The 27,035-nt window shown below is 46.8% G+C and overlaps 1 protein-coding gene across 9 annotated transcripts; it reads right to left on the bottom strand.

Moving 5' to 3' along the window:
- Positions 1–71: 71 nt before the first annotated feature.
- Positions 72–26,606, bottom strand: TPM3 (tropomyosin 3). 9 transcript variants are annotated; one of them, XM_044379187.3, is made up of 10 exons: positions 26,386–26,606; positions 25,560–25,685; positions 14,456–14,589; positions 12,688–12,805; positions 12,501–12,571; positions 11,140–11,215; positions 10,392–10,454; positions 10,116–10,185; positions 8,815–8,893; positions 72–8,072 (listed from the first exon to the last, which is right to left on the bottom strand). In XM_044379187.3, exons 1-10 carry the CDS (start codon positions 26,500–26,502, stop codon positions 8,069–8,071), a joined length of 858 nt encoding a protein of 285 aa, XP_044235122.1. In that variant the 5' UTR covers positions 26,503–26,606; the 3' UTR covers positions 72–8,068. The 9 variants fall into 9 exon arrangements, with proteins under 9 accessions (XP_044235122.1, XP_044235125.1, XP_044235123.1 ...); XM_048225390.2 differs by lacking the exon at positions 11,140–11,215 and adding an exon at positions 11,768–11,843 and having other exon boundaries at positions 7,874–8,072; positions 26,386–26,592; XM_044379190.3 differs by lacking the exons at positions 8,815–8,893; positions 11,140–11,215 and adding an exon at positions 11,768–11,843 and having other exon boundaries at positions 72–1,411; positions 26,386–26,593.
- Between the last annotated feature and the right edge of the window lie 429 nt (positions 26,607–27,035).

The raw sequence follows: 27,035 nt of genomic DNA, 5'->3' as shown, positions 1-27,035 counted from the left end.
CTCAAAACTTCATAGTTCCTGTGGAGAAAGCACAATTGGGTTAGTAAATAAAAGTCAAGTAGGTCTGAGGATTAGAGGGACTGGTTCTTTATTTCAAAAAGACACTTGTCAATTTTCAGTATCAAAACAGTTTGCACTATTGGTTTCTTTCTCCCAATCGGCCCCCAAAGAGAGCACACCAAAGGAGAGTGCATTTTAAGCCAATAAGCTGCAGGATGCACACCTAGCAGGCCTCACAGAAACCTCACCAGAAAGGGGAATTGGGGAGGGAAAGAAACTTTAAAAGATCAGCACACTGTCAGGCCACAGACTGTATAGAGTTCTCAGCCATACGGGGTGGCCAATGTGCCCCAACCCTAAAGAAGCAATGTTTCAAAATAATACAAAATTTAAAAACAGTTTTGTACATAAGCTATTCAAGATTTCTCCAGCACTAACTGATACAAAGCACAGCGAGATGGCACTTTTAGAGACAGCAGCTTCGGACCCAGCAAAGGGCGAGGAGGGGAGTTTGTTTCATATGGCTAAATCAGCGGCAAACACATAATTTTCTTTTTTTCCTTCAAGGAGGCAGGAGAGCAAATAAGTGGTCACCTCAACATAAGGGGAACATGATCCATTCTGAGGGCAGTTAGGGTAAAGATAGGACAAGGATTTGGTCTCAGAGGTCTCACCACCTTAGTTTGTTTGGTCACTTCCAATGGAAAAAAAATTAAAAATAAAGTTGCTCAAAGATACCCTAAAGCTGAAACCCTGAGCCACCTGTTTTTGGCCACTCCTCCTGGAACCACCTTTCTAATTTGGCTGGTACTTTGGACAAAGCAATGAAGCTTCCCAGAGTGGGTCTCTTTCCGGGCTCTGGCTCTCAGTAAGGCAGGCCCTTGCCGCTTCCCCTCCTCTGTGGAGAAGGCAGTATGCACTAAACTGAAAAGTTACTTTCCAATGTGAGGAAGGGATTAGACTGCTGTTTCAGAACTGTGGAATTATTTGGAATGTATTACAAATGGTCGCTACATCATCAACGACAAAAAGGTAATTACAAAATGTGTACATCACAACATGCTTTTAAAGACACTGCATTGTGCTCACATTCCCTTAGACATTGTTCCCAAAGGTGCTCAGCCTCAAGCCCAACTGGAATCTCTAGGGAGAGGCAGAGGCCATTTGGCGAAAAAGACACAGGGGTTGGGGTGGGAGAGGAGGCAGAAGGAGAAAGCAGCCTTCCAGTTAAAGATCAGCCCTCAGTTTGAAGGCCAGCTTCGGGCAGGCTGGCCTCAGGCGGAGTCAGGGTCAGAGGGGGGAGCAGCGGCAAGGCGGGACTGGGGTCTCTACATCTCATTCAGGTCAAGCAGAGTCTGGTCCAGCATCCTTTGTGTACAGAGGTGCTCCTCTTTGGTGCATTTCAGCTTATCTAGTGGGGGTAAAAGAGAGAGGTTACAAAAACTAGAAGTAAATGTGAAGGTCTACCCACTCTGAGAATCACTCCTGCTGCAGGAAAGCTGCGGACTAACAAAGCGGCTGCCCTCTCAGCCTCAGGCGTGAGCTACTGCACCACTCGCTTCTGCAGGGCCTCTGCTTGTGTGAAGTTACCGGTATTGCTATACTTCTGGGGGAGGAGGCTGGAGACCTTATCAGTCATTTCCTCATTCACCCACATCCAACCAAGGCTTTCAGTTTTCAGTCACTGAAGGAGGCAGCCTTAAGCATCAGCCATCTTTCATCTGGGCTGTGCCCACACGACAGTCAGTACCTACTTGATTGACATGGCTCACTGGGGTGTGACCACTGAGAACAAGGATGGGCATGTTTCTACCAGTAAAAACCAGAGTCTCAGCCTGAGAAGAGTACAAGGGGAACCTCAGGCACTATACAGGCTTCCTCCAACAAGGAAAGGGGCAATTGGTGGGATAAATTAAAGACCCCCATAGCCTATCACAGAATCACTAAAGGACACAAAAGCCAAGAATACTACCAAACATATATGTAAAACCTCAACTGCGATTTTTGTAGAGCTCTTCTCCAAAACTAGCCTGTGATAGTTACTTACAATTAAACATAAAACCAGGAAAAATAAGTAAGAAGGAAAATGTCAGGAGGAAAACCAGTGGCTTGAACACCAGGGAGAATCCAATCTGCTCAGCAAACCACTTAGACTACTGTAGTGGCGTGGGGCAAATACTCAACACGGACCTATTAATACCGCATACCCCTTTTATTCCCTTCCCTTTTTTCCCACCCAGTCAGAAGGGCCCATCTCTGGGCCTGCAGATGAAGCAGTCACGACATCGTGTCCAACTGGTCCTTTTATTGTCAGGCAACATCCCGCAGGAGGAACACAGCCTCCCATCAACGCACAGGCTAAAGAGCAGCAAGTAAGGGTGGAGCCCAGAAAACTCTCCAGGTTCCTCACTATCATCTCTCAGGCCCCTCCCTTCATCACCCATTATCTCTTAAAAGGGGACAGAAATGCAGTGTCAACTGTTCTCACCCTACAGTGCAGTTAGGGAGTCAAAAATATTCTCACTGCTCCAATTAAAAAGCAATTTGTGGGATGTCTGGGTGGCTCAGTAGGTTAAGCATCTGCCTTCCACTCAGGTCATGATCTCAGGGTCCTGGGATTGAGTCCTGCGTTGGGCTCTCTGCTCAGCAAGGAGTCTGCTTCTCCCTCTCCCTGTACCCCTTCCCCGGCTCAGGCACTCTCTCTCTCAAATAAACTAAAAAAAAAAAAAATTTTTTTTTTGCCTAGGGGAAAATAACTAAAAAAAAAAAAAAAGATCAGCTTTTTGCTGGGGTCCGGGTCAGTGGTGTGAGCAGTAAGCTCGGCTTAATGGGCACCAGTGAGCCTGCCCATCAGTCACACAGATCACGCAGCGTTAGCTTCAACTCGCTAGAGAGCAGGCAGTTTCGCTCAAGCTGGCTGTAGAGACACTCTGCGGCAGCAACAGAGAGGAGAAAAAACAAGAGGACAGGAAACAGAGGAGAAAGAGAAAAAGGGGAGGTTAGTAGTGTACCAGAGGTAAACTCTTGAGACTCTGGACTAGCTGATATACGTAACATGCATCTGTAAGGCAGGGGGGATGCAAGGAGGATTCAGACAGAGGGCAGGAAGAATCAGTCAGGTGACAGAAAGACCAACAGAGGAACAAAATAAAAAATCCCGACAAGTTGGAAGGACAACATTTTGAAAAAGAAAAAAGTATCCCCTTTGCAAAGGTATTTATTCCCTGGGTTGAGAAACAGACAAGTGAAACAGGGCAAAGGAAGGAACACCGTTGGCCTATAATCAGGATTTGACAGAAACTGAAGTGAATAGCTGGAACATTTTCTGTAAAAGCATTCAGTACAAGGGCACCTGGGGGGCTCAGTTGTTAGCGTCTGCCTTCAGCTCAGGTCATGATCCCAGAGTTCTGGGATCAAGCCGCCCATCAGGCTCCCTGCTCAGCAGGAAGCGTGCTTCTCCCTCTCCCACTCCCCCTGCTTGTGTTCCCTCTCTCACTGTGTCTTTCTCTGTCAAGTAAATAAAATCTTAAAAAAAAAAAAAAAGATCCTGGGAGAATAACCAAAATTAATAGTTGTATTAAAGGGCAGAATTAGAGCAAACTTTTAGAATTGCACTTCCCATTAAACCAGTGGTTCTCAATACAAATGCTATTATTGCCTGTTCTCTCCCCTCGGAAGAAAATTTGGGGATGTGTGGGGCAGGTTTTAATTGTCAAAATAACTAGAAGACCCTACACATATTTATTTGTTAGGGGACAGCAATATGTAGGACTGTTCTGTACATCCCAGATTTATCCTGATTTAAATGACCAAAATCCACCATTGAGAAACACTACACTAGTCTACAAGCTCCACGAGGCCTGGGATTGGACCTGTCTTATTCATTGGGGCACCCCTGACAAATGTAGGGGTTCAAATTGGTGAACTCTCACTTCTTAGGCTTTCTGTGGCATCATATACAGATTCTAAGTACTGCCTGACTCTTCCGTAGCACCCAATCCAAGGTGGTAACTATGACTCCCACTCCTGTCTTGGGAAAGAAGGGGGTTATCAGAATCTAGTCCCTCAAAACAGCATGGTCAGTGACAGTTTTGTTCCATTTAGGAAGTAATAAAGAGATAGAAATGGGAGCATTTTCTTGTCTGATTAAATCCCAGAGTGCACAGTTCCCTAAGAATGACAGAAGGTCAAAAGATAAATGTGGTTATTCTCTCACCTTGAACTTAGTACCTAAGGTTTCTAACCCTGCTATCTCTAGTAACTAAAAATTCAGATCAGATACCAGCTCATTAGTTAAAGTTCTTGGTTCCCTGATAACAGCAAAATAAAACAAAAGGCAAGCCAGTGAATCCATTTGGTCTGATGTTCCTTTCAGGCATGTCCAATTAACTAGGAATGATCCCATGGATGCTGACATCCTTAGGCTTCAACGGACTGAATCAGGTCAATTTCATTCTCTAACAGGAAAAGGGAATGGGAAGGTTTAAGAGTAAAGGGAACTACACACTCCTTAAAGCCTCACAATTCAAGAGATGAGAAGGAAGAGATTTTGTGTTTTTGTTTTTGTTTCTACTTCCCCCTAATATTAAGGTGAGGGGGGTATTCAACCAATACCACGAGAAAGGAAGAGATTGGGTGGGCTAAGATAAGGCTGCCCAAACACAAAAGGGCAGCCCCACCCACCAGGTGACTTGGGATCCAGTCATGTGTTGTGCCTCACCCCAACAACAGTACCAAGGAAGGCTAGGAAGGGCTCCAACACATCGGCCTGTGGCTCATTCTCAGAAATGCAGGGGGAAAAGAGATCAAAATGCTTTGCTCTGGCATTATCAATGATGCTTCTTGACCCTATCCCCACAGCTAGTCCAGGCTCAAGTACCAGAGGGTGACTTCTACAGTAAGCGGAAGGTGAATTTAGCATGACACAGCATTCCAGATCTCACCCCGCTAGCTGGATTGCTGGTCTCCAGCCTCGCGCACTCCAGGCACACCCGTGGGGAAGGACAGGGGCTGCCAGAAGTACAGTGCCTCACTTTGTTCCTAATTTCTCTCCATCCTCACATACTTCCTTCTCTTCTAGGAAGCCTTTCTCTGTGCCAGTCAACTCTTCCTGCCTAAATACTAAAACATCTACAATTGTACTATCCAACACAGCAAGCAGTCACTAACCACATGGGGCTAATTAAATTCAGATGCACTAAAGTTAGCAGAATCTTAGCTCCTCAGTCATACGAGGCATGTTTTGAGTGCTCACCAGGCTCTGTATGTGGCTAGTGGCTACTGTCCTGGGCATCACTGTCAGGCATTCTACTGGACAGCAGTGCTCCAGGCTTTATGTCTTGCCTTGATTTTCCTTCCACTAGTTCATTCTTCTGCTCTTTGAAATACGGCTTCTCTCCTTGATCTTAATGCTCAAAACGCACCCTCGAATTAATAAAAAATATCAATGACAACGTCTCATCTTGAGCTATCTTTCTTCTCAACCTGTTGAAGTTGAGAACCTCTGGAAATCATACAGCCATCAACTTCTTAAGTTAGCAAAGCTACTCATTCTCTTTCCATCCCTCTAACCAGTTCTGTTTGGATTCCTCCTCTGCACAGATTTTCCTTTTTCCTTCATTCCTTTTACATCCGTAACTGTCTCTCGGGTTCTAAATGTACTTGCATGGGCTAAATGGCCTGCCAACCATATGGAGTTCCAAATCTCTCTCCCATCAATCAGCCTATCCCCTCAATTCCCAGAATTTTGTTTTCACCCGGATACCTGCCAGTTATTTCAGACTCATCTTCTCTTCTACCCTCTCCTGCCTCTTTACACCAGGACTACATGACCTCCCTACACCTTTAACGCTACCACCTTCCCAGGCTCCACACCAGTCACTCCTGACTTTCCTCCTCATACTGAGCGCCCTCCACAGTGTGCACCTTCAGTGCCGTCTCTCTACAGACGGCGATCTCTAGGAAAACTGCAATAACCTAACCCAGTTTTTCTCAAAGTGTAGCATATTTGCTGCTAGTGCTGCATAAGGAGATTTCTGACAATATATGCTTGTGAACTTTAAAAAACTTACTTGCTATACTGTTTTAATGTGCATTGGGAAAAATCACTAGGATGCATCAAACCTTTTACTTCAAATTAGAATTATGTATACTAAGACAAATTTGAAAACGAGTAAATGTGAAGAAAACAGTAATGTAGGGAATATGTGAATATGGCAAAAGCCACCAACTAGTATATAAATGACTGAAATTTGGGAATCGTCATCCAAATGGATCACTTCGATAATCTGCTCCCCTTGTAATATATTAACTTAGCCACCAAATCAACTCTTCTTTTTTGCTACTCATACCAGAACATATCCTTGTTCACCATGTCCAGTGGCATCCCCATTCCCTACAAAACAAAACTCCACACCTGATTTCAGCACACACCTGCCCCTACTCTGTCTAAATCTACCTTCATAGCTATTCTGTCCTTCCCATCTCTATCTGTGCTTCTACTCTTTTGCTTCTCTTTAACCAAAATGCTCAATATCCATTATCCTTCAACTAAAATCTGTTTGTCAGAAAACCAGTCTTTTAGAACCCAATAAAAATGAAGAGGCAAGTTTTAATATGTTTATTAAGTACCTATTATGTGTCTCCTTCTGTGAGTCTTTCCTAACCATCCCCACTGGAATCAACCTCTTTCCCCTTCTGAATTTCCACGAGTTTATTTATATTTGTGCACTGATCACAGAGCACCATCGGCTTTATATACATGCTCTCCTACTAGATTCTGTGTAACCCAAAAATAGGGATGGCGCCTCCACTTTGATTATTTCTGTCCCCACCTTAGTCACTTTGTGCCTTCTAAAGGTAACAGTCAAGTGTCCGCTCAATAAATCAATCTGTACCTTAATCTCAAACACTGTAGCAGCAGGAAATGGTGTAAACAAAAAGAAACCTGAATTCAATGAGACCTCAAGTTTTAGATTAGGGAAAACCTTTCTACCTGGCTCTGTTTAAAAGAGCAAGTTTGAAATACATAGTCTGCTGAGAAACTAAAGTCTAAGTGTGTCCAACAGCACTTAGGTGCTTAGCTAAGTACGACTGCAGCTGCACTGTTCACACTGGAGCCATCCCAGCTGTGGAAACCGGACAGGACTCCGTCAATGTCGCCATGTAATCCCACAATATAAACCGGGAACAATGTTACTAGCAGCACTTTACCATTTTTATGTATGTAATAAACTATTACCACCTTGTGCATGTTATCTGAAACATGCGTGATTGGTTGTTGTAGCTTTTCCAGTAATAATCGTTTATCACCTGTCTTCTATTCCACTAGCACACACGAACAGACAAATGGCAGTAAGCCTCAAATATGTGAGAAGGGTTTGGACAAGAAAAAAAAATCTGTTGAAAATTCTGTTTTTCTGTGACCTGGGATGATCTAATTGGTTAAGGTTGGCAGTAATACATTTGAGTCCATCGGGTGCTCTGAAGATGCGCCATTTGAACTACTGGGAAAAGGGCAGAGAATATGCATTGGGAGGCACTTGGATGCCCTCAGAGGAGAGACTGAGGAGGAGCGGAGCCTTCCAGACGGGCAGACTCAGAAGCCTAAAAGTAAAGGACTCAGACAGACTCCCGAGGCCTGCGGGTAAGACTCCTACCCTAGGGAACCTCTGCTAACCCCACCACTCTGACAGACTCAAACCAGTTGAGCTTAAATGTCAAGAAAAAATAGACACACACAAAAGTGGCTTTGATTATATAAGTCAGGGAAGGGAGGGCCTACAATAGCTGTTCTCCACATCACACCCCCAAGGCTCCTTCTTAGGGACAACCGCAGCTTTGTCAATGACACAAATGCAGGGGGGCATGAGGCTTCCGGCAGCTTAACATTTTAATTTGGGGGGGCAGGGATGAGTGGAAGAATACATAAGTTGCTTTGTGGCCCCCACTACATTCTAATGCCTTGGGGACCAGCCAGGCCGACCCAAATGGAATCCAGAGCGAGAGTGGGGCGTTGGGTTCCCCGAGGAAAGGGGGCAGATCCAGAACAGAGCAGAAACGGTGACAGTTATCTGTATGAAAAAGTAAGGAGACTCTAGGTAAGAAGGACTAGCATCGATCTACACAGCAATTCAGGAGAAAAGGGAAGAGAAGGCAGTAGGAAGAAGAGACAGCCAGATACTACAGCCTGAGTCATCTGGCTTCTTCTCAGGGTTAGTGGGAAAGACACAAAGAGGCTGATTAGTGTCAAGGATCAAGGGTCCACAGCAAACGGATGGAAGTCCCGAACAACTCTTTTTGGTGCTTTTTACTGCCTGGCTTGCTCTGGGACTCAGCTTAATTCTTTGGTGAATTTTGATATTTCCAATCATGGGTGTTTCCTCTGAAATTTAGTATCAGGACACAAATTAAATACACCCAGGAGGTGTGAATTTTGTCATGCAATGTTAGGGCCCAAGTCACTGGCTCTCTAGGCCCTATGTCTTTAGTTATATGATGACATGATTCGACCTTTAGAGCGTCCCCTTTGAGAAGACTAAATTTAAGAAGCAAATAGAAAAATCACGGTGTTATAAAGCAGGGTCTATGAACAAAAAGTATTAAAAAAAAACACACGTAGATCAGGGTGCCACCAGAGATTCAATATGAAATGCCACCCTAGCTTTTGCCAATAAGTAATCAGCACCAATATTTTAAAGACAGCGTAAAGATTCTAGTTTCCAGAGGATAAAACCAAAGCACACTACGCACAGCCTGTAACCCCAACCACCCACAAGCCAAGGTCCCAGCCCCGCTCTGCTGTCAGATAGTTACATAGAGGTCATGTCATTGAGGGCGTGGTCCAGCTCCTCGCTAATGGCCTTGTACTTCAGTTTCTGGGCATAGAGCTCATCTGGATAGGCACAGCAACAGGGAGGAATGAGGGGACAGAGTGAAAGGTACCAGAAGCAGATGAAAAGAGGGAATCATTAGAAATTAGGAAAAGTGTGACTGTGGGCCTAATACCCCAGATTAGAACATCTGTCCTGGCAGCCACAACAGGCCATTTTCAGATCCACTGTGCCCCCAGGACCACTGGACTTCTTGATACCTCTAATTAATTATAGTCAGGGCTGAGAATCTGGGCACAGTCATGACTAGAAATTCCTGTTACCAAAGGCACTCAAGAGGATACCTCCCACCCAGTTAACCCAGCTCCTAGCAGGGATAACACAGTAATAATAGAAAAAGGAGAAAGCACACATTAATATTCAGACACTTCTTCTTTATCTACCAAGCCAAGACCAGTATTCTTGGTCCCTTTGCTCTACAGGCTACCTCCCCAAACTCCCCAAAGTAAGAATATCCTGCTACCCAGAGCAAACCAAAAAGGGTATCTCAGAGTTCTCTAAGTACATTTTCGCTCGTCAGAGCAGACATAGTTGCCAAAATATGGCGACAAGAAGTATTTAGAAAGCCCCTGGGAGGGGCGCCTGGGTGGCTCAGTCAGTTAAGTGTTTGCCTTTGGCTCAGGTCATAATCTCAGGGTCCTGGGATCGAGCCCCGCACTGGGCTCCCTGCTCAAGAGGGAGCCTGCTTCTCCCTCTCTCTCTCTGCCCCTCCTCCTTGTTTGCCCCCCCCCAAATAAATAAAATCTTTAAAAAAAAAAAAAAAAAAAAAAAAGCAAGCCCCTGGAATCGGTCAGCTCTGAGACATGGATATCCCACAGCCGCATCTCTTAGCGAGACCTCACAGCTGAAGTGATGAACAGACTGCCAAATGCAGCCACGGGTGACACGTGCTCCTACTGCCTCCTCTAAGTACGGCTACCATTTTAACCCAGAGACCAAAACTTGAGACTGCTAAACCGGAGGTAAATGCAGTCATTACCAGTCTCCTCCAAGGAAAAGATGCCAATTCCAGAATACTAGCTAAAGTCTTATTAAAGGAAAAGGCTGTATATGTAAAAATCCAGTTCTAGGTTTTGACCCATTTCACCTAGCTGTGGTATAGGACAGGGCATGGGGCATGTGCCATTCACAACCAGCTCCCTTTGGTGGACCGGGAAGGAAGTTAACAGTCAATGGGCAAGGTCTTCCTCTGCATCTCTTTAATTCCTCTCCCCGGCTCCATACCTTCCAAATCATCAATTGTCTTCTCCAGCTTGGCTACCGATCTCTCAGCAAACTCAGCACGGGTCTCTGCCTGAGGGAAATGAGACACCAGACAGATTTAGAGATGAACAAGACAATAAAAAGGATTCTCTATCTCTTCCACCTTCTATTTGTAGACCCTTCAGAACCAAAGCCAGCTTGTCTAACAAGTGCATCATAGACCTCTGAATGTTTTGATTCCTTCCCCACAACCCCCTCAGCTCACCTCCTCCCTTCCTTATAACCCCTTAAGCTCACCTCCTTGAGTTTATCCGTGAGAATCTTTATCTCTTCCTCGTATTTGTCTTCCTTTTGAGAGTACTGTAAGAGAAGCAGAATAAAAGTTTCAGAGTGGAAACTCCCCACACAGACCCTACCCCCTGCCGCCACATTCACTCTCACAGTGAATATCCTCTTGGATTTAATGTGCTGAATGGCCCATGAGAAAAAGAGCAAGGCCCATTTCTAGACCATAGATTCTTGAAATCCACAAATCAATGTCCTTAGAGTCTTGATACCCTCATATTAGAATCCTCCAGACCTTTATTTTTTAAATGGACCTATGTTTTTATCTTACTCAGACCAATCGGAGCAGGTGTTTCTCGCCCTATTTAATGAGCAGTTGAAGCAACACCCTGAGGCCACGTGGCTGAAATACTCCCACGTGACGGTAAAGACAAGTCATCTGTCTTGATTGCTTATTAGGTCTTATATCTACTATTTGATGCCCCTATCTCTCTGCTAGAAAACCTTTTGGGACCCATGATTATTGCTATTTTGCACAGCAGTATCAGCCTGAGGAGAACATGACCCCAAGCCCCTGAGACCACGAAGTGATTTTTGACTAAAGAAATCAAAGTGCACAGGAATTAGCATTAAACCCAGAATATGGATGACAAGGACACATCTCACTAGGTTATGTAAGGAATGGGTTTCTCCAGTGTTTCATCAAGGGCAGGGCTGGGCCCAGGCCCCAAAGCCTGTCACTATCACAACCAGCCCCTACCTTCTCCGCCTGAGCCTCAAGAGACTTGAGGTTGTTGGTGACATTCTTCAGCTCCTCCTCCAGCTCAGAACACTTACTGTGAATGTTTTACATACCGCAGGAGAGGAAAGGGAAGAAGGAGAGAATAAAAAAAAAAGGGAGAGAAAGACACACAGACGTGAATTGAACCTATATGTAGAGAGAGCTGGAAGGCATACTGGGGAAAAGAGAAGTTCCCAGGTCACCTGAGCAAGTGTCAACCCTCCTCCCTCTACCACAGAACATGTCAGAAGCTGGGCCCTCCTGGGCTAGGACTTAGAATGTTTGGATACTAATAGAACACTTGAGAGAAATCACTAGCAGGAACAAGTCCTAACTGCTGGCTAGGGCGGAGGTAGGAATAGATGCCCAACCCAGATAGTCCCCCAAATCACCCACGGGAGGGAGAGACCCTGTGGAGAGGTGGTGAAGCAACTAGGAAAGAGATGAAAGATGCTGAGTAAGTGGGAGAGTATGGAGCGTTCCATGGAGAGATGAGAAAGCACTCAACAAACCAACCAGTGGAGGGGAGGCAGCTGCAAAACAGAAACAGAAACAAACCAGAACAAAACCACACATGGAACCTCTTGGTGGGTCTAACGGTTAGTACCTTTTCTTCAGCAGCACTCAGACACTTCAGGTTCTGGTCCATCAGTCTGATCTGCTCATCCATCTCCCGGCAACGGCTGTTAGTGACAGTCACGGGGATCGCACAAGCCAGGTGGTGGGGAGGGAGAAAGGTCAAAAAGGACACAGCAAGGAAACAAGCAGCAAAACGGGGGGGTGGGGGATTTTTTTTTTTTTTTTCCAAAAAATGGGAAGAAAACACCACCATGGTCATGATATGTCATGTCTGGGAGAGGGGAATACAAAGGAAGCACAAATATATGCGCATCAGCACTGTCTTTGTTACACAAGGCCCAGAAGGTGCCAACAGGGGAGCGCTTCCTGTCTGCCCTTGCCCTCAAGTTCCCCAGACTGGCAATAGAGTAAAAAAAAGATCTCAAGTCAGCATAGCCACTTCAGTTTTCAAGGAGAAACAGATTCCAGGTGGGAGGACCCTGGAAGGCCTACAAGTTAGCCATTCACTACACATTAATTAGTATTTATGTGCCCTCAGTTTGCAAACTCTCCCTACAAGAAATAAAGGAAGGATCATTTGTCACCTGTCACTAGCCAAGAGAGTTAGAAAAGCCCATAGCCATTCTCAGGGCCTAAACAAACCCCACTCTCTAGGCCCTGTTTAACAAGGTTGAAGGAATGCTGGTTTATTCACATTAATGCGCAAGCCAAAGGAAAAGGGACAGAATGGTATGGCAAGATTTGGGGAGCAAGATACTCACGACTCTGCCAGCTCAGCTCGTTCCTCTGTGCGTTCCAAGTCCCCCTCAATAATCACCAACTTCCGTGCCACCTACAGGAGAAGATCCCGTAGAGCTCAGTGAAGCAAAGATGAAGCCATTTCCTGCTACCATGATTCTTTTTCAGAAACCCAACGACACTGAAGAGGACAAACACAAGGCACCACACCTCTTCATACTTCCGATCTGCCTCTTCTGCAATGTGCTTGGCCTCTTTGAGTTGGATTTCCTGGAGTTCCATCTTTTCTTCATCTTTTAAGGCTCGGTTCTCAATAACCTTCATACCTCTGCCAAAGACAAGAAGGACAAATGTGGCACTGACACCCTAGGGAGTTTGTCACCAACTCCACTCTGAGGAACTCTGAATGGCACCTTCTGAAGCCCATCCCTCTCTGCTTACCACCAAAAAGAACTCCCACGCCACCCCCCACCTTAGTTTATTTGTTTTAATACTTTTTCAAAAAAATAAACTTTGGGATGCCTGGGTGGCTCAGCTGGTTAAGCGTCTGCCTTCAGCTCAGGTCATGATCCCAGGGTCCTGGGATCAAGCCCCACATCAGGCGCCCTGCTCAGCGGGAAGCCTGCTTCTCCCTCTCCCACTCCCCCTCTGCTTGTGTTCCTTCTCTCACTGTCTCTCTGTCAAGTAAATAAAAAAAATCTTAAAAAAAAAATCTTAAAAAATAATAAATAAAAAAATAATACACCCTTAATATTTAAGTATATAATTTAAGGGCACAAAGTAAGCCTCCCCACCTCTACTCCTGCTCAACAGAGAAAAACTCTTCATACCCTTTCCAGAAGGATTTTTTTTTTTTTTTTTTTTTTTGGTTAAAGATTTTATTTATTTATTTGACAAAGAGAGCCAGCGAGAGACGGAACACAAGCAGGGGGAGTGGGAGAGGAAGAAGCAGACTCCCAGCGGAGGAGCCTGATGTGGGGCTCGATCCCATGACCCTGGGATCACGCCCTGAGCCGAAGGCAGACGCTTAACGACTGAGCCACCCAGGCGCCCCGAGAAGGATTTTATATAGGCAAAACCCAAACAAACCTCACCCCCCACTTCCCCACACCCCAAAAGAATCATACACTACCTACCCCATCCTGCAAATTGTTTTCTTCACTTTCTAGAATTTGGGACACTACTCTGTATGAGTATACTGACCGCCACATTTCTCATTTTCACAGCAGCACTGTGTCCCAACATATTCTGATAGAGCATTTTCGATTCTGAAAGCCTTTCTCTGACCTCATGCATATCGTCACACACCTCTGTTCTAGTTTAACTCATAGTGGCAAGAACCCAATTGGCTATTTTCACCAAAGATGAGTTTTGATTTGGTTCAAGGACTGTGGTTCTCAACTGCGGACACAAATTATCAGACAAACTTTAAAAACATTAACACCCAGGGCCCTCTTGCAATGGACTCTCACCTAACTGGGGCAGAATTCTAGGCATTCCGATTTTTTTAACTCCCCAATGGTCCCAACCCCTCGCTCCCACGATTCTCACGGTTCACCAGCGGCCCCACCTCCACAGTTCCTGACTCCTAGACCAGGGATCTGAACTTCCACCGAGCTGCCAGGTGCTGCTGGGCTGGGAGCTCACGCTGAGAACTACTGCTTTAGGGGGACTAACCTCAAAAATTAAGTCAATGATTCACTCAGTGGAGGCCATCCTGGGGACCCTATTTAAGAGTCATTAAATCAGTTTATAGGGTAACACCAATTATAAAAGGTCACAGCACCCAGGTAACCCTTATACTGTTTTCAAGTGAAAAGAATATGCAGAACAGAAACAAAGAGATAAATCACTATTTTAATATGTTAACTAAGTGGAATTTAAATAAAAACTTGGGGGGTTGAGTGGGGAGCAGGACTGTAAGAAAATCCTCCTCAGAGTGTCATGAGCTCCTGAAAACCCGCACTCATCTACTCACCTCTCGCTCTCATCAGCAGCTTTCTCCGCTTCCTCCAGCTTTTGCAGGGCAGTGGCCAGGCGCTCCTGGGCACGGTCCAGCTCCTCTTCAACCAGCTGGATCCTACGGTTCAAGGAGGCCACTTCAGCCTCAGCCTGTGTTTGAACAAAAGAATGGAAAGGAGAAGCAGAGCTAAGATTGGGGCTGAGTGCCAAGACGGAGCCAGGGTCCAACACGGCAACACCTGTCTTAGTGCAGATGCGGACACAATGACCTAGACACCCATTTCCTCCCTTTCCCATCAGCAGACTTCCAGGTGCTCCACAGGAAGCATATTTTAAAACTCAGTTCCTGGGGCGCCTGGGTAGCACAGCAGTTGAGCGTCTGCCTTCGGCTCAGGGCGTGATCCCAGCGTTCTGGGTTCGAGCCCCACATCAGGCTCCTCCACTGAGAGCCTGCTTCTTCCTCTCCCACTCCCCCTGCTTGTGTTCCCTCTCGCGCTGGCTGTCTCTCTCTGTCAAATAAATAAATAAAATCTTTAAAAAAAAAAAAAAACTCAGTTCCTTGCCCAGCCCAGTGCCAATTAGTACTACCTCCTTTCTTGACTCAGGTCAAACTCCTGAACACACTAGTGTCAGAAAAGGTGGCCAGTGAAGGGTTCCTTCTGCCTGAGCTCTGGCTTAGAAGGGCGTTCCACTCTTTAGCAATTTTCTTCTAAGTGTCTCATAAAGTGAAAAAATTAAGCAAAGTTTCTTAAAGAGGGAATTTTGGATTATCTATTAATTTGCTGCTTAACCCAAGTTGTTAACCCTCCAATGACCTTATCCTAATATACGAGGAGGATCACTAGCCAAGGGAAGGTCTTTCAGAGTAACAGTCCAGACCAGAAAGCAAAAGGATGCAACACTGGGGTACCTCCCTTCCCAACCCTGCAACTCGCTCCCCATCCCCGCCCTTTCAAAGGTGACAACAAGGAGCTCTTCTAGCTAAAATTACCTGCCTTGATGACATACAAAAAAAACTGGGGGCAGAAGAGAATGTTTCCTCCATGCCCACCCCCACTCCTGCAAATTTCTGAACGGCGGCTCCTTGCTACCGCTGTAGTCACCCCTCAGCTTGTGACAGACCTCTCCCAACCTCCAGCCCACAACAAAGCACAGGCTAGAATGCCAGCCACCCCGTGCCCCCTCCTTGACAATGGAGAAACAAGGAAAGGAGGTAGCATGAATTCTACTGGCAGAAAAGCCTCCCTTTTAGGACTACCTTCCCCCTCCGTACACCTTAACTGGTGGCAAGCACACTGACTGCCACCACGACCATACAGGAATTTAATCTACTCTGCACACTGCCCAGTTCAGATGCTTACCCAAGTGCCTGGTTAACATGATCTCTCTCTACAGTCCAGATTGTGCCTGCATTCTATTACCCTGATTTCCTCTTGGCAGTCAGGGGTGGGAGCAGCTACAGAAATAATCTGGGCCACAGCCCCTATAGGGAGGGCTATAGCCTAAAAGACTCCCATTAAGAATCAGGTTATTTGGGGGGTGCATGGGGGGCTCAGTCAGTTAAGCGTCCATCTCTTGATTTAGGCTCAGGTCATGATCTGGAGCCCCACCTCAGGCTCTGCACTGGGCGTGGAGCCTGCTTGGTATTCTATCTCCCTCTACTACTCCACTTCACGCTCTCTCAAAAACAAACAAACAACAACCCAGGTTATTTGGCACAAAAATTTCCAAATACAAACATGGGAGGTTCAAAGTACTGTGCAGCTTGGGACTGTATAACCACCAATACCCAGGAGAAAAATAACAAGGAATCCACAAAAGTTGATATTACTAAGAAACCATTTGTGTCTCTAACTATACTATTCAAAACACCACAAAGATAAATATTCTCTGATCCTGTCTCTTCCAGAAAAACAGATGTCCCATGTCCCCTAGGACAAGACACATTGCACCTCAGAAGCTCAAAAGGCCAACAGGTCAAGATTACAAGAACAAGTCAAGCTATCAGGCAACTATAAAACACTGCCAGTGCAATGATTTACCCCATCTCCCCCCTTCAAATGCCTAAAACCAACCCCCTGAAAGAAAGAAAGAAAGAAAGAAAGAAAGAAGACCAGATTTGAAAGAAGCTCACAAAATCTGAGTCCCCATCCAGTTTACCAGTAGTTACCCAAACGGAGTAGAAGGTAACAGGCGATGGGGGCAGGGTTACACTTTCCATGACAACCTGGCTAGGGCAGTTTCTCTCACAAATCAGTATTTGCACTAGAATTCTTAGCAAGGTTGAAGAGGAGGAGAAAACACATCTCGGTGCTACAAGAGCATGGGCACAGTGAACAAGCCTGCATCAAAAGCAGAACCTACCACGGATGTCCCAGCAAAAGCTTGAGGGGGGGGGGGGGACACAGGGGACAGACATTCTTCTCTTTTTTCTCCTCCCACAGAGGATCAGTTCTCTTTACAATGAAACAGAAGTTCGCAGAATCAAGATCTATTACTATATCTAAGGGAATAAGGGAAGACCTTCCCTTCAAGCCAGAACCTATGTACAATGCTTGTCCCTTCCAGGTCAATCAAGTCCTGCAAGAGATTGGGTGGGACTAACTTCTGCAAACCAGAATGGGAAAATTAAACTTTACGCTATTCCAATCACCCTAGGGTTGGCATGTCCAGATATGATTTTGGACTTTCAGCCCATCCACCTCTGACCCACCTAGAGGATACACTCTGAGATCTTCCCTTTAGGTAATAATAGGATTCTCCATTGTCCAGGAAGCAAAGATCCCAAGGGAGGAGAAGGCACACAGCAGCAATTTGTTCACATTAGAAGATGACTGATCACAGCTTTAGCTATGAAATGAGTTTGGCTTAAACACTACCATCCTCCATATGGAATAGAGTCCCCAAGCACACTACACACCTCAAAGCAAGTAACCAACAGGGCACTGGTGCTTGAAGGCAGATCAGGGCCAAGGACATAAGGGGATTAGCCTAAATCTGCCATTCTGCCACTCTGGGGTTTCTCTTTTTAGAAAAAAAGCCATAGATGAAATTCAAAGGAAACCAGTAATGGAAAAGTCAGGAGTGAGCCTGTGAGTAAAGGGCTGCTCTGGTTCACTGTCTTCACAAATGTATCCACCCAGGGAGATACTGTGTCCTTTGAGACTTTAAATTCACCAAGGGGGAGGCAAATTGGAGGGAAGGGAGTAGAGCTATGTGCCCCAGAGCAAACAAAGGTGGAGTCTAAGCCGAGGCACTCAGAGCAAAGGGCTATTTGCCTCTCCCCTGTGAGTATGTGCTCTAACGTGAAGGAGAGAGAAAGGTAATCAGCTGGAGAGTAAATCTAAACCAAAGAAAGGTGATAAAGGCTGTGTAGTCCACCAGACCCCACAAACAGGAGAGCCACACAACAGTCAGGCATTCTAACTCCTCCAGAGACAAGGAATTAGGAAAATGCCAGAATCAAAACTGCTGTTTTAAAGCCCACTCACTTATTCAATAATACGCCTCAATTTTTTAGACCAGGAAAAAAAAAAAAAAGGAAAATACCACGATAAGTTAAGAGAGAGGTATTAAAAACAGATAAGATGAGCTATATACTTAAAAATGGCTATAATAGTAAGTTTTATGTTATGTGTATTGCTACTACCACCAAAAAAACAGGTAAAGAAAAAGACTGCATTTGAAAATTACGTTTATGCCCTCTGTTTAAGTTTAGCAAGAACTGTAAAGGAGATTCCAAATCGAAAGTACACTTGACAGAGTGCTACGAAGTAAAAGGTCAATCCTGGGGCTGAAAGCAGAAAAGAAAGACGGATCCCAGAACAACTCCAGACTCCGCTTTGGATTCTTCCAGCTTCCCAACGAAGAGTGAATATTCACACAAAACCATCAAAAAGTGACAATCCCACTAACAGCATGAGATACCATCAGGCAGTACTGAGTTTCGAGCTCCAGAGGAGGGAGGAGCCTGCAAAACTCACATTCCAGAATGCCCTAAGAGGATAACAGGTAGCCCAAGCATCCCCTCCTTCCCCAGGGGTGTCTCCTCCTCAGGAGGAGTTCAAAGTTCCCCACAGCAGAAAGTCAAACGATTAAGCTCCCTCAAGCTGGGGAGTAGAAAGAAGATATTGGTTTCATCAATATTTAACTATCACCCGACTTCCCCATCCGAACTTCCTCACTAGACCTCAACTCAGTATGCAAATTTGCAGGCTCTGAGAAAGGAACAGCTTAAGAAACATCTGAAGGTGCTCATTCTGCTGCCTATTACCCCAGAGTCACCTGGGAAGAGTGGGGGGGGGGGGGGAGAGGGAGACAAATTTTCCTGCAAGAAATTACCAAATCCTGGGGGGAGAAAGGAAGGGGAGATGGGGCATCATCTACCCTAGAACTATTCCTAGGATGCCCATACTTGAATGTTGAGCCCAAGACCGCAGCTCAACACATGGCTATTTCTTTAAAAGCCATCCTGCCTTCCTCTTTAAGGGGATCTAGTCTCCAGAACAAAGGAGATGAAAAAGTGTCCCTAGTCATAAAGAGTCACCCAGCCAGTCCATCTCACTTGAATTGATAATTAGAAGTCACCAGCATAATGAATAGGGCGGAAATCTCCTGAGAAAAAGGTGACTGAGGAAGACAAACTCCAGCATTTCCATGCCCCGTTATAAAAAGAAAAGAGTATTCTAATAGTTTTTATGTATTAACTGGGTGGGCAGCTGCCAAAACAATAATTCTCAGCCATTCCCCAAAGGAGAAGTCCATTTTTTTTTTTAAACCAGGGAAAAGAACAAGGAATACCAATAAACCACGAAAAGTTCTTCATTTGGGTCTTCAAATTTTAGCAACGGTTACTTTTCTTTCCAGCCTGAGATCCTCCAAAACCAAAGCCTGAAGTCAGGAGGTCATCTCCACCCCACTAGACTACACCCTGGAAAATCTTACGGCTTACTAACACTAGAGAACCACTTCTAAACAGAAAGCAGTTTCAAGAATCACCATTCATTCCACCAACATTTTACGTTCCAACTTTCTGTTGAACAAATATTGATATTAAAAAGAAAAGACACTGTGGAGGGTAATCGGGACAGCTACAGAGTTAACATCACTAGAGGCCCTTTGGAACTCATTATTTTGTCTGCATCAACCACACTGCCGGGGTCAACCAGAAACCTTGACAGAAACTGGCACTCCATCCGATTCTCTGCCACACAAACTGGCTTATCAGCTGTGCTTGGAAGTGTTCTTAACCGGTTGAGCCTGCACTGACTACACTTCGGCAATAAAGGCCTGAGTCTGGCAGAAGTCCCTGCTTCCAGGTCATCACGGGTAGGGCCAGGCAAGTTTTGTTGGCTCGTACATTTGCACTAACAGAGTGAGTGAGGCACCAACCCTTCCCCTGCTCCTTCACGTCGATTGAGAGAGTAGGTTTAGCAGTTGCCCCCGTAAGAAGAAAGAGACCAGGCTGGAGGATGGGAGGCGGTGCCGTGGCTTCAAACTCCTCCGGGGAGGGCACCGCGCTTCCTCTCCGCCGACTGCTGCCTCATTTCCTGAGCAGGAGGAGGGAGCGGAAAAGCTGCCAGCAGGCCAGGCCGGGGGCTTTCCGGCGGTTCCCACCCCCAACCCCCACCCTTGCACAGTAAGTTTGGCCCTGCCCCTCCCAGGCCAGAGAAGCACCCACCTACTCTCACCCTCTCGGCCGGAAACCTCTAACGAGAGCAAATTCCGCACCCCTCCCCGCCCTTCACGGAGGAGTGGGGGAGGGAGAGGCCGCTGAGCCCCTCCCCCGGCCGCGCCTGGCTCCAAGGGACTGAATGAATGAGCTGGGAGAGAGAAGGAGGAGGAAAACCACTTCCCCGGCCCCGAGAGGCTCAGTTACCTCAAAGGTCAAGCCCGCTCACCCGAGCACCCAGTTCCCCCCTCGTCCGCCTCAGGTCCAACTGCGGCTGAGCCCCACCCATCCTCCGGGCTCCAACTTCATCTCCGAGTCCGCCGGCCCCGGAGAACGCGCTCCGCCGCGAAACGAGGGCCCCCATCCGGGATCCCAGCCGCTGCAGCGCCTGCTCCCCCTCACGCGCCTCGCCCTCTCCGTACCTGCTCCCGGGCCCGCCTTTCCCCTTCCACTTCCCGCTGCAGGCGCTCGGCCCTCTCCTCTGCGTCATCGGCTTGCTGCTGCAGAACCTGGATCTTGCGCTTCACCGCCTCGATGGTGGTGATACCGGCCATGGTGCCCACCCAGACCCTGCTCGCGCTCGGGTTCCTGCCTCCTCCGCTCGGCGCTGCAGCCGCTTCTCACCCCCACTTCCGCCTGCTCCGCCCTGAAATACCGGAACTCGCCCACCCGCCCGGATGTGACGTCACCGCCGCGCCCTGCCGCGCCGGGCCACGGGAGGACTGCCCGCCGCGCGAGCACGGGGCGGAGCCTTCCCCTGGCCAGCAAAGGGGGGCGGGGCCGCGCCGGGCGGGCTACCATAGCAACCGGAAGGAGCGTCGCGGTCCGGCTCCTCAGGCTGGGCCAGCTGCCCTCCCCTCCGCCCGCCAACAGGCCGCCACCCACCCGTCGGGGCACCTTGTGTCCTCCCGCACTGAGCACCCGACGCGCCTCTGCTTCCACCCACCGCACACAGGCTCCAAACCCAGGTGCCGGGACAGGCCGAGGCTTTCTGGGCCCCATCCTCCAAAGTGCCCCACGCGGCAGCCTCCTTTCCAGGTCGGCCCGGGTAGGTTCTCTCCCACCGCCTGAAAGTCAATGAAGGGGGGAGTCCGGGGGTGGGAGAAAAGGCCAGGTGGGCGGACTGCTCGCTCCATTCGGCATCACTTGTGAACTAAGTGTTCTGTTTCAGTTACAGAGCTAGCCTTTTCCCTGGCGCTTTCGAGAGTCAAACACGTACCAGCGGTTTACCAATCTGCCAGCTCTTCCAAACCTTCAGTCATTCTGTCTCTAACTAATCATCACTTGCATTTCCCTTTGCAGGTGAGAGAGGTATCTTATGCCCCCATTTTATCAGGAAGGAGTCCTGTTACGGATCACTGTCAGACCCTTCGTGCAACAGCTACATGAGAGCCTCTGTTCTGTGATAACTTCCCCCAATTTCACTGCCACTTCTGCTCTGAGGTGCCTGGAGAGCTGTTTCTGAGTTAGAAGCTACCTCTGCAGGGACTGCCACGCAGGATTTTTGGAACCACAATAGTAAAGAGACTTGAAAGTTGTACCATCTTCTCTCTTGTTTGTTTGCACTCCTCCTGCCTTTCCAGTAAGCCATCATAACAAATGTCTCCTCTGGTGCAATTCTGTTTTCCCCTCAGAATTATGGTGTGGAGCAGGACTTAAGAGTCCTGACTCCTGAAAGGGCTTGTGGGGAAGACAGGTGCTGCCCTCAAATGCCTGGTTCTGAGGACACTCCCTCCAGAGGCTCTACCTTACTATCTCCTTTTTTGAAAATACTGAGCAAATGTGGAGGTGTGGGGAAACCAGAGATGAGGGGACAAATTGGACCACCCTGCCCTAAGTGGGAGACTTTATGATAATCACCTGTGACCAACAAAGAATAACCAGCCCCTAAAAAGGAAGTAAGCCATTGAAGGTGTTATCAATAAAGGTGTTGAAAGGGTTTAAGTTCTGGTTAGCTTTCTATAAAAGACCAATCCTTAAGGCCCTCGTTGGCAACCCTGTCCAACCCTATTGGGACCCCTCTCACTCTTGAGAGCTTTTTCTGTATCTTCACTTAATATACTTTTTACACATGCAAAAAAAATAAACAATAAAAATAAATAAAATGCTGAACAATAAAAAATACTGATCAGTGAGCCAATTTAGAGGAAACAATTCAGACAGTAAATAATATGCTTGGTAGAGTAACCTGTACATTGGTTTCTCCTCCCCCCCCCCCCAAGGAATTTGGAAGGAAGAACAGGGTGCTGAACCTCCGTAAACTCTATCCTGATGGCCTAAGAATTTTTCCATCTCTTTTTGGAGAAATGTGATCAGAGGGGCTATGGAAGCGGAAATGAGATGTTGTCATCTGGGTGCCAATCAGCAGGGGGCACTGTTTACCTCCCCTTGCCCTAGTGAAGCCACTGAGCCTTTATCTTAGACAAACGAAAGGCTGCTGAGAGCACCACTGCATTCCTGAGGCTGGTAGATGTGAACAGATAATCTTCTCTTGATCCAGGGAAACAGGTGGATTGACTCCTGATACCCTTTAAAAGCATGATGGATGGGCAGCAAGGGGCCCAGTGCTATTGTTTTCCTGGTGACCAACAATACAACAGTATATCAGCAGGTGTATATGTCCATCCTCAACTCTCATCTCCCATCCCTTCCACGTCTGGTATGACTCTATGTCCTAACCATTGCACTCCTCTTTCCCCTTGTTTACCCTAATTAGCTTCTGACCTCACCTCAGATTGAGAGGACCTTAGACATCACCGTACAGCACTGTGAATGTTCTTACTGCCACTGAACTGTACACTTAAAAATGGTTAAAATGGTCAAAATGGCAAATGTTACAGATATTTTGTTGCAGTTCTTTTTTAAAAAGGACCTCAGACAAATTCAGGGAGTAAAAACCGAAGTTTGGACTGACCTTGCCATACCCTTGCCCTTTCTTTGTTCAAGCAATCCAGCAAATCCTGTGCTTTCAGAAAAGCTCAGGTGACCAGCGCTCCCAGTGTAAACACACACTTACTGACTCCCCCTCCTCCTCTCTTCCGTTTATATCTGCATCAAAGTAATATGCTCTGTTGGTTCATCTCAAAGGTGGGAGCTGAGCTGTGAACTTCCTTGGACGGTTGTATTGGACAGAGTGCCCTTCCCCCCAAAATGCATATATCATGTTGCTGATGACTCTGACCCTTGCTCTCAACTTTATACTTTGTTGCCTCCTTATTCAGCACTTTTCCCAATTCCTATAAACACTTCACTTTCCTTCTTTGATCCTTTGAGGCAGAAATTCCCCAACTTTTTCTGTAAAAGGCCAGACAGTACGTTTTTCTGGCTTTGCAGGCCACAGGGTGTGGTGACTATTCTGATGTAGGGAGAAAACAATAGATGATATGTAAGTGAATGGGCATGGTGCTGTTCCAGTAACACTGTACAAAACTAGGCTGTAACAGGATTTACCTTACAAGTGAAATTTTGCTAACCCCAACTTTGAGGAAAGAATCCTTTCTTCCTGAGGTCATCTTAACCATGCTTAAGGGATTTTTGCCTCCTGCTCACAGCCTTCCTCTCCCACTTCTTGTTCTCCAGCACTCCTCTGAAGGCACTTACTGACTGGTAAGGAAAGCTGCCAGGGGGAGAGAAGTTAAGTGAGTTTTTCTACCCACATGTTACATATTAAAATGGGTTTTGGTGGGTTCCTATATAAACAGGAGAAACTTCTCTCAAGTGAATATACCGAGTGCACCCTGTCTAGGTGGGGAGTGACTGTGTTTTAAGTATGTGTGCAACAGCTTAGGACAGATAGAATTCATCCTCAGGAAATTCCTTTATCTTCTAAATAAAACCAAGGTACTGTCTAGAGCCTCTATGTCTCTCTCTCCCAAGATCTAAGGTTAGACTTTGTTGTTTTAATTGCTCCTGGACACACCTCCTCCAGCTCACATACTAGCTGTTTAGCCTCCAGACTCTCCTGAAGAGTGGTCAACTGACATCTCACAGAACTGTCATTGACCTGGCACTGTGCCGGTTTGAGAAAATTCCTGTCCCTGTACCTGTCTGTTGGAGCCAGACAGCTCTATCCATGTATACCTGGAACCTTGGCCAGCCAATTCCAGCAGGCCGTCAAGTGTTTGCCCAAAGCTCTGCAGGTAACCTGTGTTCATTGCAGTTTTCCAAGAAGGGAGAATTAGTAGTTTTCAGGGGCCTTTTTGGAAACTATGAATATGTATAACGTATAATGTCTGTGTCTGGTATGATACAGCCAACAACCATCGCCGTGTCCCTCGACACTGAGACTGGCAAAAAGCCGAAGAGGAGATGCGAGACCTAACAGCAAAGAGGCCAAATGTGAGGATCTGGAAACATTTGTGAATGGCCCACTTTGTCTCTCCAGCTATTTTCCAAAACCAAATGTGATTTTTAAAAATATGTGCTCCTTGGGGGCACCCAGCTGGCTCAGTGGGTGGAGCATGAAATTCTTGATCTCAGGGTCGTGAATTCAATCCTCACGCTGGGGGTGGAGCCTACTTAAAAATAATAATAATAATAATAATAATTTTAAAAAATACGTGCTCCTATTTTCCTATTAACTTAGTGCTAAGAATTGACTGTATTTCCATCAATACCGGGACATTCTTTTGTTGCTGTTATGTCACTTTTCTTCCCAACATCTTTCCTTCATAGCCTCTCATTTATCATTGTGCTAAGCTGAAAGCTTGAAGACAAAGGAAAGTAAGTGGTGTTGGGGCAAACATGAAGTGGAAAAAAGAATTTTATTTCATGTTCAAATGGGAAAATTCAACCCTAACCCTAGAGAAGCTGAGTAATTGAGTTAATGCCACAGAGTAAGGTCTGGTGGTGACACTTTTACCCCATAGGATTCCTTCTTGTTTCTGTTATAGTCTATCAAAGATCCTGTCTGCTGCCCTATGAGCAATGCTCGCTATGGCATCTCTGTGGCATAAAGGCAGACGCCCACATTGGCCCTGATAAATAAACCCATATAGGGCCAGGGTCAATGTGACCTCTTTTGTCCCATTGTGAAATCTGAGCTGGCTCTGCTGGGCAGTTGAGAGATGAGAGTTTCCCTATTAATACACATATCTACGTGCCAAGTCTTGGACACAAAAGCTGAGAATGTGGCATGGGGGAGGAGGTAGGAAAAGTGATAGCAGTCTGGACCTAGAGTCCCCTCCCTTTGTTCAGGTCCTGAGAAACCTATTAAATTCCTGGGTTGAGGGTGAGACAAGCATGAATCTTCTCCATGTGCCCAAGAACAAATGTGCGTGCCATTACAAGAGTATGTCAGCGTGTGATTGTATGCAAAAATGTATGTAAGTATGTCTACACTCTGTGAATCCACAAGTATGTCTGTGTCCAAGCGTGTTTGGAATTGAGTCGTATTAACATGGCACTGTGTGTGTGTGGATAAACCCTCTTCCATCTCTCTAATACTCACATCAGCAGCCTTCTTCTCAGCCAGCTCCAGCTTCTCCTGGGCGTCCTTCAGAGCTTCAGAATACTTGTCAAGCTCATCCTCCGTCCCTTTCAGCTTCTTCTGCATGGCTGCCAGCTCATCTTCCAGCTATAGGAGCCGCAAGAGTCACACACAACACATATACACAATGGTGCTTGCTCAGACCCAGGGCTCCTGAGCCCTGACCGCCCTCTGAGCCCAGCCTCTGTGTTACCATTCCTATAGAGACATACTTTCTCGCCAGCCACAGCCAGCCAACTGCCCCAGGAGTTATGCCTTGACGTGTGACCCTGGGATCTCTAATCCTCAGAAGACCAAGCCATGCTGGATTTTCATGTAAGACCCTGAGGGGAGTAGATGCCTGTGACTCCAAGTAAGTGGCTCAGTCAGTAGATCATGTTACTCTTGATGTCAGGGTTGTAAGTTTGAACTCCATGTTGGATGTAGAGATTACTTAAAAATACAATCTTAAAAAAAAAAAAATTTAAGGGAAAAGAGATGCTCCGTGCCAAGCTCCTGCCTTTTCCTCTAGAAATTGGGTCCTGCCAAAACATGATCCACCCCCATTTAGGTCCAGCAGGCACACCATGGCTCAGAGGGGACTACTGGCTTTCCCAAGGTCACGCAGGCAGTCGGAGGCCAATACCCTAGATGTCCTCTGTCCACCCAGTGAGGCTGGGAAAGAAAAGGGCCCCTCCCACCGAAAGAACAAGCTGGCACTGGTGGTCCCTGCCTTTCCCGTGAGAACTCTCCTCCACCTCACAGACTTGCTCGCCAGCAGGTGAGAGAAAGCCATAGCAGCACCCACCTGTTTACTTCGTTCTTCCGCCTGCTTCTGCTCTGCTTCGGCTTGCTCTGCCCGGTCCAGAGCATTCTCCTTGTCCAGCTTCAGCATCTGCATCTTTTTCTTGATGGCCTCCATCATGAGCAGTGGCTGTTGGTGAGCTGACCTGTGAACACTGGAGAACTGGAGATAGGGCAAGAATGGAGGGGCTGCTGCCTGAATGATTCCCCAGACTTGAGCCTTTATCTCTGCTCATGGCTCCACCTCTTGTTCCTAATATGGTCTTTCCAGCTCCTTCCATCCCATGATTGTTCTCCCTGGGGGAGCACAGGGTAAGACACTTTGATGGACTGACATCACCAGCAAAGAAAAATGAGGGAACAGCTGAGGCTGATTTTAGACAATGGAAAGTGGGGGAGGGTAGAGGTTCTCCCTGACCCTGAAACTTTCCACTCTCGGGGCAGCTCTGTGGTGTTTTAAAAGAGCAAGGCTGGGGCACCTGGGTGGCACAGTTGTTAAGCGTCTGCCTTCGACTCAGGGCGTGATCCTGGCGTTTCGGGATCGAGTCCCACATCGGGCTCCTCTGCTGGGAGCCTGCTTCTTCCTCTCCCACTCCCCCTGCTTGTGTTCCCTCTCGCTGGCTGTCTCCGTCAAATAAATAAAATCTTTAAAAA

This window comes from Ursus arctos, unplaced genomic scaffold, assembly GCF_023065955.2.
Source record: "Ursus arctos isolate Adak ecotype North America unplaced genomic scaffold, UrsArc2.0 scaffold_2, whole genome shotgun sequence".
Classification (NCBI taxonomy): domain Eukaryota; kingdom Metazoa; phylum Chordata; class Mammalia; order Carnivora; family Ursidae; genus Ursus; species Ursus arctos.
This window is presented reverse-complemented; position numbering and strand designations above follow the sequence as displayed.

What these genes read in the sequence shown, in the direction of transcription:
- TPM3 (XM_044379187.3), bottom strand. Translation starts at nt 26,502, where the DNA reads ATGATGGAGGCCATCAAGAAAAAGATGCAGATGCTGAAGCTGGACAAG. An exon ending in CTGAGAAGAAGGCTGCTGAT is followed by an intron (nt 14,590 to 25,559) that starts GTGAGTATTAGA and finishes GTTCAAACACAG; the next exon opens with GCTGAGGCTGAAGTGGCCTC. An exon ending in CAGATCGGAAGTATGAAGAG is followed by an intron (nt 12,572 to 12,687) that starts GTGTGGTGCCTT and finishes CTTCTCCTGTAG; the next exon opens with GTGGCACGGAAGTTGGTGAT.